Genomic DNA, 13,730 nt, shown 5'->3' on the forward strand with positions numbered 1-13,730 from the left:
GAAGGCTGTGTTGCCTGGTGTCAGGGTTCAGGACATCTGCTTGGGGCTGGAGAAGAACTTGCAGTGGGAGGGGGAGGATCCAGTTGTTGTGGTCCACGTAGGTACCAATGACATGGGTAGGACTAGGAAAGAGATTCTGCTTGGAGAGTATGAGCAGCTAGGGGCTAAATTAAAAGCTAGTTTGAGCTGGGTAACTAAAATGAGTTAAATGTGTGGCTCAAAGATTGGTGTAAGAGTATTATAAAGGATGTGATAACTGGGCACTTAGAAAATAATGGTAGGATTGGGTAGAGTCAACATGGATTTATGAAAGGGAATTTGGGTTTGACAAACCTGTTGAAGTTTTTTGAGGATGTAACTAGCAGAATAGATAAAAGGGAACCAGTGGATGTGGTGTATTTGGATATTTCAGAAGACTTTTAATAAGGTCCCACACCAGAGTAAGTAAAATTAGAACACATGGGATTGGTGGTAATATACTAGCATGGATTGAGAATTGGTTAATGCTCAAAGCAGAGTAGGAATAGGCCACTTTCAGGTTGGCAGGTTGTGACTAATGGGTACAGCAAGGATAAGTGCTTGGGCCCCAGCTATTCGCAATCCATCAATGACTGAATGTAATATTCAAAATTTGCTGATGAGACAAAACTAGGTGGAAATGAATTGAGGAGAATAGAAAAAGGCTTCAAGGGGATTTAGGTGGGCTAAGTGGGCAAGAACATGGCAGATGGAATATAATGTGGAAAAATGTGACTTTGGAGGAAAATCAGAAATTCAGAGTATTCCTTAAATGGTGAGATTGGAAAGTGTTGACATCCAACAGGACCTGGATGTCCTTGTTCATAAGTCACTGTGCCTGCATGTTAGCTTGCAAGCAATTAAAAAGGTAAATGGTATGTTTGCCTTTGTTGCAAGAGTTTGAGTACAACCATACAAGAGTAAAGGAGTCTTGCTGCAATTGTATAGTGCCTTGGTGAGCCTACACCTACACCTGTCTCCTTAACTAAGGCAGGATATGCTCTCCATAGAGGAGTGCAACACCAGGTCATCAGACTGATCCCTGGGATGGTGGGATTGTCTGAGATTGAGGAGACTGGACCTGTATTCTTGTGTTTAGGTGATCTCGTACTAAATTCTTACAGGGCTGAACAGGGTAGATGCAAGAAGGCTGTTTCCTCTGGCTGGGTAGTCTGGAACCACGGGACAGCCTCAGAATAAGGGGCAGGACATTTAAGACTGAGGTGAGGAGGAATTTCTTCACTCACAGGGTGGTGAATCTTTGGAATTCTAGCTCAGAGGGCTGTGGAAGCTCAGTCATTGAGTATGTTCAAGACAGATCAATTATCTTTTTAGATACTAAAGATATTAAGGGATGTGGGGAAAGTGAGATTGAGGTGGAAGATCAGTCATCTAATTAAATGGAGCAGATTTCAGGGACCAAATGGCCTGCTCCCACTCCTATTTCCTATGTTCCTATGACACCCAGCTCGACCTCTAAATTAGACACCTTATCTGACATCCAGTACTGGATGAGCAGAAATCTTGGTAAGACTGAGGCCATTGCTTTTTGTTCTCCCAACAAACGTTGTTGCCTAGCTACTGACTCCATCCTCCCCCTGGCAACTGTCTGAAGCTGAACCAGACTACTGACAACCTCAATATCCTATTTGAGCCCGTGATGATTTTTGAACACAAATCCCCTCTATCAGCAAAACCACCTACTTCTATCTCCATATCACCTGACTCTGCCCCTGCCTCAGCTCATCTGCTGCTGAACCCCTGATCCCCATGCCTTTGTTATCTCTAGACCCAATACTGCAATGCACTCCTGGTCAGTCTCCAATCTTCCATCCCCTCCCCACAAGGTGTGTGTGTGTGCGGTGACTGGTACAGGATCTGTGCAGAGGAATTTGGTGAGTGAACCAGTGGAAGGGGAACCATGATTACTGGGATAGTGGGTGAGTGGTGTGGGGTTGGAGGTGCTCATTTTGAAGGGGTAAATAGTGCCAGGCACTGACAATCTGGAACAAGAAAAAGCCAGCATAAGAGATGATGCACAACAACAACTTGCATTTATATAGCGCCTTTACCATAAAAAAACAGCCCAGGGCACTTCACAGGAGTGCTAGCAAACAAATTTTGACTGAGTACGGGTCACCAACAGCTTGATCAAAGTGGTTTTAAGGAAGAAAGGGGTTTAGGGAGAGAATTCCAGATCTTGGGGCCCAGGCAGCTGAAGGCACAGCTGCTAATTGTGGAGCGATTAAAATCGCAACAGGGTGGAATTGGGGTAGTGCAGAAATCTCAGAGGGTTGTTGGGCTGCAGGAGATTAGAGATAGGGAGGGGCAAAGCAATGGACGGATTTGAAAACTGGGATGAGAATTTTTAAAAACTTGTTTCTTAACCAGGAGCCAATGTAGGTCAGTGAGCAGTGGGGATTTGGTGTGCATTAGGACATGAGCAGCAGAGTTAGAATTATAGGAGGCCATTTGGCCCATCGTGTCTGTGCTGATGGAATTAGGCTGGATAGCCCTTTTCCACTTTCCAGCTCTTAGTCCATAGCCTTGTGGATTACAGTACTTCATGTGCATATCCAAGTGTTCTCTCAATGCAAAGTGAGGGTTTCTTCCTCGACCACCCTTTCAAGCAATGAGTTCCAGATCCCTACTATCCTCTGTGCACTTATTCCACAGATAGGGATTTCGAAACTCTGACATTGCGGTGGGAGTGTCTGTGAGATTCGGGCTCCGCGGGACGCCGTCCCTCCGGCTCTCGGAGTGCGCATGCGCTAAGGGCTCCCGTGGGAGGCGGTGGAACAAATTCTCGGGGCGCCGGAGCAGTGGGGGAAAGGAGCAGGTGGACACCGTGCGGAGCAACGACAGTGCGGGGGAGCGAAGGCAGTGACGGACAGCGGGGCAGAGCCAGCTGGAGGAGAGAGAGAGACCGGGGCCGCGGGGGAGAGAGAGAGACCGGGGCCGCGGGGGAGAGAGAGAGACCGGGGCTGGGGCTCTCTCAGCCCCGCCGGTTTGAAGATCCCGGAGCAGCGCCATGGCGGAGTTCAGCATCGATCAGAGCAGCCTCCCCGCCGTCAATACAGGTAAGGAGCCGGGCGGCTCTCGGCCTCTCACAGTCTGTCCCTCCGAGCCCCGGATCCGGGCTGATCTCATAATCACAGCAGCACATTCCCCAGTCCCCATCTTCCTCATCCCCCCCCCCCCCCGACTCCCCTCCCCTCCCCCCCCCCCCCGACTCCCCTCCCCTCCCCCCCCCCCCCGACTCCCCTCCCCTCCCCCCCCCGACTCCCCTCCCCTCCCCCCCCCGACTCCCCTCCCCTCCCCCCCCGACTCCCCTCCCCTCCCCCCCCCGACTCCCCTCCCCTCCCCCCCCCGACTCCCCTCCCCTCCCCCCCCCGACTCCCCTCCCCTCCCCCCCCCGACTCCCCTCCCCTCCCCTCCCCCGACTCCCCTCCCCTCCCCCGACTCCCCTCCCCTCCCCCCCCCGACTCCCCTCCCCTCCCCCCCCCCGACTCCCCTCCCCTCCCCCCCCCCGACTCCCCTCCCCTCCCCCCCCCCGACTCCCCTCCCCTCCCCCCCCCCGACTCCCCTCCCCTCCCCCCCCCCGACTCCCCTCCCCTCCCCCCCCCCGACTCCCCTCCCCTCCCCCCCCCCGACTCCCCTCCCCTCCCCCCCCCCGACTCCCCTCCCCTCCCCCGACTCCCCTCCCCTCCCCCCCCCCCCGACTCCCCTCCCCCCCCCCCGACTCCCCTCCCCTCCCCCCCCCGACTCCCCTCCCCTCCCCCCCCCGACTCCCCTCCCCTCCCCCCCCCGACTCCCCTCCCCTCCCCCCCCGACTCCCCTCCCCTCCCCCCCCGACTCCCCTCCCCTCCCCCCCGACTCCCCTCCCCTCCCCCCCCCGACTCCCCTCCCCTCCCCCCCCCCGACTCCCCTCCCCTCCCCCCCCCGACTCCCCTCCCCTCCCCCCCCCCCGACTCCCCTCCCCTCCCCCCCCCCGACTCCCCTCCCCTCCCCCCCCCCCGACTCCCCTCCCCTCCCCCCCCCGACTCCCCTCCCCTCCCCCCCCCCGACTCCCCTCCCCTCCCCCCCCCCCGACTCCCCTCCCCTCCCCCCCCCCCGACTCCCCTCCCCTCCCCCCCCGACTCCCCTCCCCTCCCCCCCCCGACTCCCCTCCCCTCCCCCCCGACTCCCCTCCCCTCCCCCCCCCCCGACTCCCCTCCCCTCCCCCCCCCGACTCCCCTCCCCTCCCCCCCCCCGACTCCCCTCCCCTCCCCCCCCCCGACTCCCCTCCCCTCCCCCCCCCCGACTCCCCTCCCCTCCCCCCCCCCCGACTCCCCTCCCCTCCCCCCCCCCCGACTCCCCTCCCCTCCCCCCCCCCCGACTCCCCTCCCCTCCCCCCCCCCCGACTCCCCTCCCCTCCCCCCCCCCCGACTCCCCTCCCCTCCCCCCCCCCCGACTCCCCTCCCCTCCCCCCCCCCCGACTCCCCTCCCCTCCCCCCCCCCGACTCCCCTCCCCTCCCCCCCCCCCCGACTCCCCTCCCCTCCCCCTCCCGTCCCGTCACTTCAAATGCTTCCAGCACTCTTTCCCAACCAACCTCCCCTCTTCCAGCTCTCATCAGATCAGGAGGGGGCCATTCAGCCCCTCAAACCTTTTCTACCATTCAGTTCGATCATGCCTGATCTATATGTTAACTCTCCCTACTCGTTTTGATTCCGTCACTCTTATTACCCTTCCTCCTCAAAAATCAATTGATCCACAGCTTTTTGGTGAACAGTGTTCCAGATTTCCACTTTGTGAGGATGTCCTTCCTGAGATCACCATGAATGGCCCAGCTCTAATTTTAAGATTACGTCCCTTATCCTGGACTTCTCCACAACTCTTTAAATCTGCCCCCTGCTCTCAGCTGCCTTCGCTTCCCTTCCCTAGGTCTCACCCAACTCTTGTTCACCTTTCAGGATCCAAGCTAAAATGGCCCAATCACAGAAGCACTGAAGCAGCACGTATGCAGCATTTTCTTGCTAGGACGTGCTGTCTTGTGTACTGGATGGCTGTTCAACTTATTCATGACCATCCAACATCCAGACTCCAACTGGAAGAGGTCATCAGCAGCAGGCCAATTCTCAGTTCCTGTTCCCTGTCTCCCCCCCGGCTCCCCTTGCCTGATTTAACCTGGGGTGTTGAAGCTAATTAGTAGAGCCCACAATCCTGCTGTATTTGGCATCAGCAAGTCCATTCGATGGATTAAAGATTAATGAATGAGAGATGCAGCCCCTGCACCAGATTCTGACACTGTCCTTTATCCTTGATTCTCCTCAAGGTCTCTCTCAACCATTTTATTCTAGCTGGGTGTAGCCACAAACGAGCATGTACAGGAGCTGTGCTTTTTTTCCATGGATTCGTCAATCAATGTGTTCAAACTATAATCAGATCTTCAATTGCTTTCTGTAAATTGAAAACAAAATCGATTCAGGATCTTGTCCGAATCTAAATTAATAAAACAAAAGTAATTCCAAGGCAGTAATCTAATTGAGGCTGTGTGGATCCAGTCAGAGGGATTTATCATCATTTAAACCCAGGGATTAAATTGCATTCTTGGAGTGACTTGCTGTTCGTTTAGGTACGGTGTTAGTCTAGCACTACTTACCACAGTAATGATTGCACTAGAAGATGTTATTGGGGAATACTCTATGAATCATCAACTATACAGAATAATTGTTGACTGTAAAGCATTAATCAAATCAAGGGATTTAGATTTCCTCTCAAACTTTGAGAAATTTCAGCTTCTGCAGTTTAGGGAGTGCAGATATCAAGATAACAACTTGCATTTTGATAGCACTTTTTAACATTGCAAAACATCTCCAGGTGCTTCACAGGACCATCATTGGATAAATGACATCGAGAGGGTGACTGATAGCTTGGTCAAAGAGATGGGTTTTAGGGAGGACCTTAAAGTAGGAGAGAGAGTTGATGAACTGCAGGAATTTGACTCAAGAGCTTAGGGTAAAGGCAGCTGAAGGCACAGCTACCAGTAGTGGACTGTTTAACGGAGATGTGCAAGGGGCTGGAATTGGACGAGTGCAGAGATCTCGGAGGGTTGAAGGGCTAGACGAGGTCACAGATGTAGGGAGGGGCAAGGCCATGGAGGGAGTTGAAAGCAAAGATGCAATTTTAAATTTGAAGTGTTGCTTTGCCAGGAGCCAGTATAGGTCAGTGAGCACGGCGGGGGCGGGGATGAGGGAAGAAGACTTGCTATGGATACTGGTTATGGGGAATCAAGATTGAGGAAATGTTGAAGAATATTGGGACTGTTCTCTTCATTAAAGGAATGTTAGAAGTGACCCAGTTAATGACTGAAATTGACAGAATTGATGTGGGCAAATTCACAGTGGGCATGAGTTTGAAATGAGGTTAGGATTGAGAAGGGAAGTGGGCAAAAGCTAATAAGAAAAAAGAAACTGAACTGTTGGAAAGAGTCAGCAGGTCAGGTAGTGTTTGTGGAGAGAACATGGGAGTTAATGTTGTGGGTGTGGAGTCTTCATCAAAACTGAGTTTTGACCAGAAGTCCACGCCTGAAGCGTCAGCTCCTCCAAAACGTGAGTTCAAATCCCACTGTCGCAGTTTGAGAACTTGAATTGAGTTGAATAAAATCTGGAAATGAAAAGCTGGGGTCAGTTAAAGTGACAATGAAGCTGTTAGATTGTCGTAAAAACCCAACTGGTTCACTAGTATATTCGGGAATGAAACCTGCCATCCTAACTCACTCTGTGTGTATAAATAACTCCAGTCCCACACTAACATGGTTGACTCTGGCATCAGAGGGCAGTTAGGGCTGGATAATAAATGCTGGCGTTGCCAGTGACATCCACACCATGTAGGATGCTTTCATTTACTGGGATTCTTCCGGACACAGCTGTTGTAAAGGTCAGTGACTGCCTCTTGTCCTAACTGTGACGAGATACCTGAATTATCTTGTGATAGTGGTTGGTGCCCGTCCATCTACAAAAGATGATGGACACATAGCATTTCGGTGGGGTGTCTTCTCTTGGTGCACCTTTGCTGATGGCTGTGAAGGCCAGTCCTTGAGAGGCAGGTTCTGCCACACATGCCGCACATGAAGCTGCCATATGATGCTGAGAGTTGTTTTTGGCATTGGCACCTGTTGCCAAGCTGCTGTAATAACTAGTCATTGTGCACACCAGTCCACAGGATGTGTTGCCATTTCCCTCTTTCACCAGTTAGTGACTCCCAGATGTGATAGTCAACGTTTAGGGCCTTCATATCTCACTTGCAAGTAACCCTGAAGGGGAGCTTTGGGCGCCCCACTGGTCGTCTGGCTCACCAGACAGAAGGTCCTTGGGTATGTGACCGTCTTCTATCCTGCGGATGTGTCTGATCCACTGAAGCTGCCTCTGTTTGATGAGTACCAACATGCTTGGGAGCTCTGCCTTTGAGAAGATTACTACATTTGTGATTTTGTCCTGCCAGGGATATACCCATAATGTGCCGCAGACAGTGACGATGGAAATTATTGAGCTTCTTTTCCTGGTAGCTGCACGTCGCCCATGTTTCACAGCCATACAGCAAGGTGTTGAGAACACAGGCCTTATAAACCGTCAGCTTGGTGTTATCCCATGCACGTTTCGCATGTTGGCCAGAGGTGGTAGCTGCTTTCCCTATGCGTGTATCGAGCTCTGTATCAAGGGACAGATTGTCTGTCACTGCGGACCAAAGTAGCAGAATTTGCTAACCGCTCCCAGTAGGGTGTATTTCGTGTGATCAGGGGCAGAAATGTAACACCTTGTCCCATGACCACAGTTTTCTTGATGCTTATAGTCAAGGAGAACAAGTTATAGGCATGGGAGAGAAAGTCCATGAGTCTTTGTAGCTGAGTTTCCGTGTGAGCGACTGGCGCAGCATCAGCGTAGAGGATTCTCTGATCAGGACGCGATGTGATTTTTGTCTTTACTTGTGATAATACAAAAGCGCCTATTATTGAAACTTTATTCTTGTCTCGCGTCACAGTCAGTAAATTTGACATTTTACACTTGTTTTGTTTCCAGTTCTCTCTCTTCCTCTCCTGCCTTATCCTGGGGCTCCAAGCTATTGTATTCAAGATTGCTCCACCCTGAAGTACAGCTCCTCCTCCGAGCGCACATCATAAATTGACACATTATCCCAGACCATAAAGCAAGAGAGTCTTCTATTGAAACAGCACCTTTCATGACTTCAGGGTGTATCGAAGCACTTTACAGCCAATGAAGTATTTTTTGAAGTGTAATCACTGCTGTAATGTAGGAAATGCAGCAGCCAATTTGCGCACAGCAAGATCCCACAAATAGTAATGAGATAAATGACTCGATTTTTTTTTTTTAGTGATGTAGGCTGGAGGAAGAACTCCCCTGCTGCCCTTCCAATAGTGACGTGGAATTTTACATATCCACCTGACTGGGCAGACAGGGCGTTGGTTTGACATCTCACCCCAATATGTGCTTATGTCACTGGAACTTGAATCTGTGACCTTCCAACTCCAAGGTGAAAGAGCTGTTAATACTGAAAATGAGCTAATGAGTTTTTAGCAGTTTCAGCAAGATTTGTTTGAATGCTTCTTCCTGCTGTTTCCTCAGAGTAATGATCTAAAAATAAAGCACGCACCATCATGCTTCCCTGGAGCCCTGTAAGTATGCAGTATAATCATTGAAGCACATGAGCTGCATACACACGTCAGCCGCAGCTTCAAAGCCATCAGTTGCAACTCAACATTGTTCTGAGTTCAGTCCATCTTCAGACTGACCAGGACCACATATTCTCCTGTGTGTTATAAAAAGAATGCAAGCAGTTGGCTATTCAGCAGCTGTAGTCCAAGGGGCCAGCCTGGGCTCATCTCCCGCCTGAGATTTGCTTCACTGCAGTGTCACAGGAACAGGCGGAGGCCATTTAGCCCCTCAAAGCTGTTCTGTCATTCAATGAGATCATGACTGATCTGTGACCTAACTCCTTAAACCCGCCTTTGCCCCAATCCCATAATATATTTGGTTAACAGAAATCTAGCGTCTCAGATTTAAATTTAACAGTTGATTTAGCTTTGTCGTTTGTAGAAGTTCCAAACTTCTACCACCCAGTGTGTGGAGCAATCTGCTGTAAAATCAGGTCAGTTGTAGCGTGTGTGTTGTGGGTAATTGTACATTATCTGTTGACTGTATCTTTGGGTTGTTGATCTTGTTCTGTACTCCACATACATAGTCAGTCTGTTTCGAATGATGTTTCTGGAAGAGTTGTTGAAATTTGTCCTGTATGTTGAGAACTGGATGTATAGCATTTGAACAGAATGCTTGTTTGGGCAGTGCCTTGCTGACTTGACATAGCTGTCCATACCGATGGAACATGGTTTCTTATGTCTGTTGCAATTTGAGGCAGTGGTTTCATTTGGTACGACTTATATTGTTTTGGAAGGGGGATGTGACTCAGAGTGTTTTGCAGTCCGCAAGCGCACTGCAGCCCCTTTTAGCATCAAGGAAATTGCTGTTAAATATATTGTCATGTGAGCACTAAGTTGGTGAGCGAGGTTTACATGTCGAATCTTCATCAAACCTCTGCAGTTGTTTGGTTTGGTGATGATGCGTAAGATCTTGAGCTGCAGTGACAGAAAGATTGCTTAGCAGCCAGGTAACAGCATGCTTGGTCTGTCCAATGAGTAGCTGAGCTGCGCAACTCCAACTTTGTGTAGCAGTTTGATACAACTGAGTGGCTTGTGAGGCCATTTCAGAGGGCGGTTAAGGGTCAACCACATTGCTGTGGGTCTGGAGTCACATGTAGGCCAGACCAGGTAAGTGCAGCAGATTTCCTTTCCTTAAGGATATTACTGAACCAGATGAGTTTTTACAGTAATCAATAGTTTCATTACTGAAACTAGCTTTCAATTTCAGATTTTTTATTAATTGAATTTAAATTCCACTGGATGCCATGATGGGATCTGAACCCATGGCCCCATAGTTTTACCCTGGGTCTCTGGATTACTAGTCCAGTGACGTCACCACTACGCCACCGTCTCCCTGAACTCGAGAGGTGAGGTGAGAATGATTGCCCTTGATATCAAGGCAGCATTTGACCAAGTGTGGCAATAAGGAGCCATAGTCAAATTGAAATCAGTTGGAATCAGGGAGAAAACCCTCTTCTGGTTGGATTCATCCCCAGCACAAAATAAATTGTTTGTGGTTGTTAGAGGCCAATCATCTCAGTCCCAGGACATTGCTGCAGGAGTTCCTCATGGTAGTGTCCTAGGCCCCACCATCTTCAGCTGCTTCATCATAAGGTCAGACGTAGGCATGTTCACTGATGATTGTACGATGTTCAGTACCACTCACAGCTCCTCAGATACTGAAGCAGTCCGTGTCCAAATGCAGCAAGACCTGGACAACATTCAGGCTGCGCTGATAAGTGACAAATGACATTAATGCCACACAAGTGCCAGGCAATGACGATATCCAACAAGAGAGTATCTAACCATGTCCCATTGATGTTCCAAAACATTACCATCACTGAATTCCCCCACTGTCAACATCCTGGGGGTTACCATTGACTATAAACTGAACTGAACCAGTCACGTAAGTACTGTGGTGACAAGAGCAGGTCAGAGTTGAGTATTGTCAGCCTAAAACATACCTAGTCATTGAGCACAAAATCCAGGTACTTCATTAAAAGGGAATTTTCGCACTTGATTGTGGCTGGGTCAAAATCTTGGAACTCCCTCCCTAACAGCACTGTCGGTGTACGTACACCACATGGACTGCAGTGGTTCAAGAAGGCAGCTCATCACCAACTTCTGAAGGGCAATTCAGGTTGGGTAATAAAGGCTGGCTTGGCCAGCGATGCTCACATTCCATAAACAAATTTTTTAAAGGAAACATTTGGGTGTTTTTTTGGTCATTTCCCCATGGAGATGATTGCAAGGGAACAATCCTAAGATATGTTCTGAGCAAAACCACCTAAAGTTGTTAGTTTTCAGGACCGTCCATGCTTAGTTCTGAGTCTTTACGCAGATGAAGGTATTTAGTGTGTGGGATAAGAAGTAGTTTCTGTTAAAAGGGGCAAGTTATCAGCAGTGTCTGTATTGAGGAGAGACCTGAACACGGTGATTATAATGATTAAGGGATGTGTTAAAGTAGATGGAGAGAAACTACTTCCACTGGTGGGGAATCCCAGCTAAAAAAGAACACAATTCTGAAGCTAGAGCTAGGCTGTTCAGAAGTAAAATCAGGAAGTAATTTTCACACAAAGGGAACACTTTCCCCCAAAAGACTGTGGATACTGGGGGGGGGGGGGGGGGCAATTGAAATGTTCAAGACTAAGATTGATTGGTTTTTGCTGGGTATGGGTCTCAAGGAATATGGAGCAAAAGCAGGTATATGGAGTTAAGATACAGCTCAGTAGTAATTCAATTGAAAGTTGATACAACCTCAAGGGCCTGAATGGTCTCCTCTTGTTTGCTGTGTCTGGCCTTCCTAGAAGTCCAAGGGTCCTCAACAGAAACATTAACTCAACAGTTCTTGTGTCAGATGCTAATTGACCTTCTGAGTGTTTCCTGCAGTTTTCTTTTGATTTTTGGCTGGAGAAACTGGAGCTGTTTCTAAGTTACACCAAAGGGATTGGGTGTTGGCTCTGTTATCACAGTTTGAAGACAGTGCTGCAGTACATTGCCTGGTCTGGAGGGAGCTAATAGAAAGCAGAGCCCTTTGCATATTTGCTCAGACTCATGCACTCTATGCAGCTAGTTGGATGTGGGGATCATTCGTGATTACAAAGAACCGCTGAGGCAGAGTTTCATTCATTAAAGTGGTACAGTAGACATTGTTGGTTATACTTCTTGAAAGTTACATCATTTTGTTTGGACTTCACAAACATTTTAGACTGGGTGTGATCTTGCTTGTTCTAGCTAATCGCGGCTACCATTTCACATTGCAGTCCTTAGATTACTGTGTTCAGTTCTGGTCTCCATATTTTAAAAATGATATAGAAGCACTGAAGCTGGTGCAAAAAAGATTTACTAGAATTATACCAGAACAGAGGTAATACCCATCAGGAAAGGCTAAACACGCTGGGCTTCTTTTCTCTAGGGGGAAAAAAAGAGAAAGTCTTGTGTTTATTTAGTGTCATTCACGACCCCAGGACGTCCCAAAGCGTTTTACAGCCAATGAAGTACTTTTGGAGTGATGTCACTGTTGCAATGTAGGAAACACAACAGTCAATTTGCATACAGCAAGCTCCCACGAAATGTAATGTGATAATCACAGAATCATTACAGTGTAGAAGGAGGCCATTCGGCCCATCGTGTCCACGCCAGCTCTCTGAAAGACCAATTTCCTCAGCTCCATTCCCCGCCTTCTCCCCGTAACTCTGCACATTCTTCCTTTTCATATAACTGTCTAATTCCCTTTTGAATGCTTCAATTCAGCTGAGGCTGACCTAGTGTCTTATACAAGTTCAACATAACCTCCTTCCTCTTGTCCTCTATGCCCCGTTAATAAAGCCCAGGATACTGTATACTTTATTGACTGTGCTCTCAACCTGTCCTGCACCTTCAGTGATTTAGGCACATATACACCTAGGTCCCTCTGCTGCTTTATTTTATATTGTTTCTCCATGATCTTCCTATCAAAATGAATCACTTCACATTTCTCTGCATTGAACTTCATCTGCCACCTGTCTGCCCATTCCACCAACTTGTCTGTGTCCTTTTGAAGTTCTGCACTATCCTCCTCACAGTTCACAATGCTTCCAAGTTTCGTATAATCTGCAAACTCTGAATTGTGCCCTGTACACCAAGGTCTAGGTCATTAATATGTATTAGGAAAAGCAAAGGTCCCAGCACTGATCCCTGGGGAACACCACTACAAATCTTCCTCCAGCCCGAAAAATATTCATTAACCACTACTCTTTGTTTCCTGTCACTCGACCAATTCCGTATTCATGTTGCTACCGTCCCTTTTATTCCATGAGCTACAAGTTTGCTCACAAGTCTGTTGTGTGCCACTGTATCACTTTTGAAAGTCCATGTACACCACATCAACAGCATTGCCCTCATCAACCCTCTCTGTTACCTTTTCAAAAAGCTCCAGCAAGTTAGTTGAACATGATTTTCCCTTAAGAAATCCATGCTGGCTTTCCTTAATTAACTCATGTTTATCCATCTGACTATTGATTTTGTCCTGAATTATTTTTTTCTAGAAGTTTTCCCATCACTGAAGTTAAACTGACTGGCCTGTAGTTGCTGGGCTTATCTTTACACCCTTTTTTAAACAATGGTGTGACGTTTGCAATTCTCCATCCTTTGGCACCACCCCGAGTCTAAGGAAAACTGAAAAATTATGGCCAGTGCCTCTGCGATTTCCACTCTCACTTCCCTCAGTGTCCTTGGATGCATCTCATCTGGTCCTGGTGTTTTATCCACTTTAAGTACAGACAGCCTATCTAATACTTCCTCTTTATTAATTTTAAACCCCACTGGTGTCTGACTTACCTCCTTTTTCAACATTGCCTGATAATGATCAGATAATCTGTATTTTTTTTAGTGATGTTTATTGAGGGATAACTATTGGCCAGGACCCAGGCATATCTCCACTGATGTTCTTCGAACTTGTGCCATAGGATCTTTTATGCCCACCTGACAGGACAGATTGGGCTTCGGTTTAATGTCTTAATTGAAAGATGGCATCTACGA

At 48.7% G+C, this 13,730-nt stretch overlaps 1 protein-coding gene across 2 annotated transcripts in view; it reads left to right on the forward strand.

Moving 5' to 3' along the window:
- Window positions 1-2,772: 2,772 nt before the first annotated feature.
- Window positions 2,773-13,730, forward strand: part of ccdc50a (coiled-coil domain containing 50a) — a 115,003-nt gene continuing 104,045 nt past the window's right edge. The window contains exon 1 of one of the 2 annotated variants that reach the window (XM_068042827.1): window positions 2,773-3,098. In XM_068042827.1, coding sequence (XP_067898928.1) covers window positions 3,050-3,098 — 49 coding nt within the window. In that variant the 5' untranslated portion in view covers window positions 2,773-3,049. The remainder of the gene's footprint in view (window positions 3,099-13,730) is intronic. The other variant, XM_068042828.1, reaches the window with a different exon arrangement.

This window comes from Heterodontus francisci, chromosome 11 (genome assembly GCF_036365525.1).
Source record: "Heterodontus francisci isolate sHetFra1 chromosome 11, sHetFra1.hap1, whole genome shotgun sequence".
In the NCBI taxonomy this organism is placed as follows: domain Eukaryota; kingdom Metazoa; phylum Chordata; class Chondrichthyes; order Heterodontiformes; family Heterodontidae; genus Heterodontus; species Heterodontus francisci.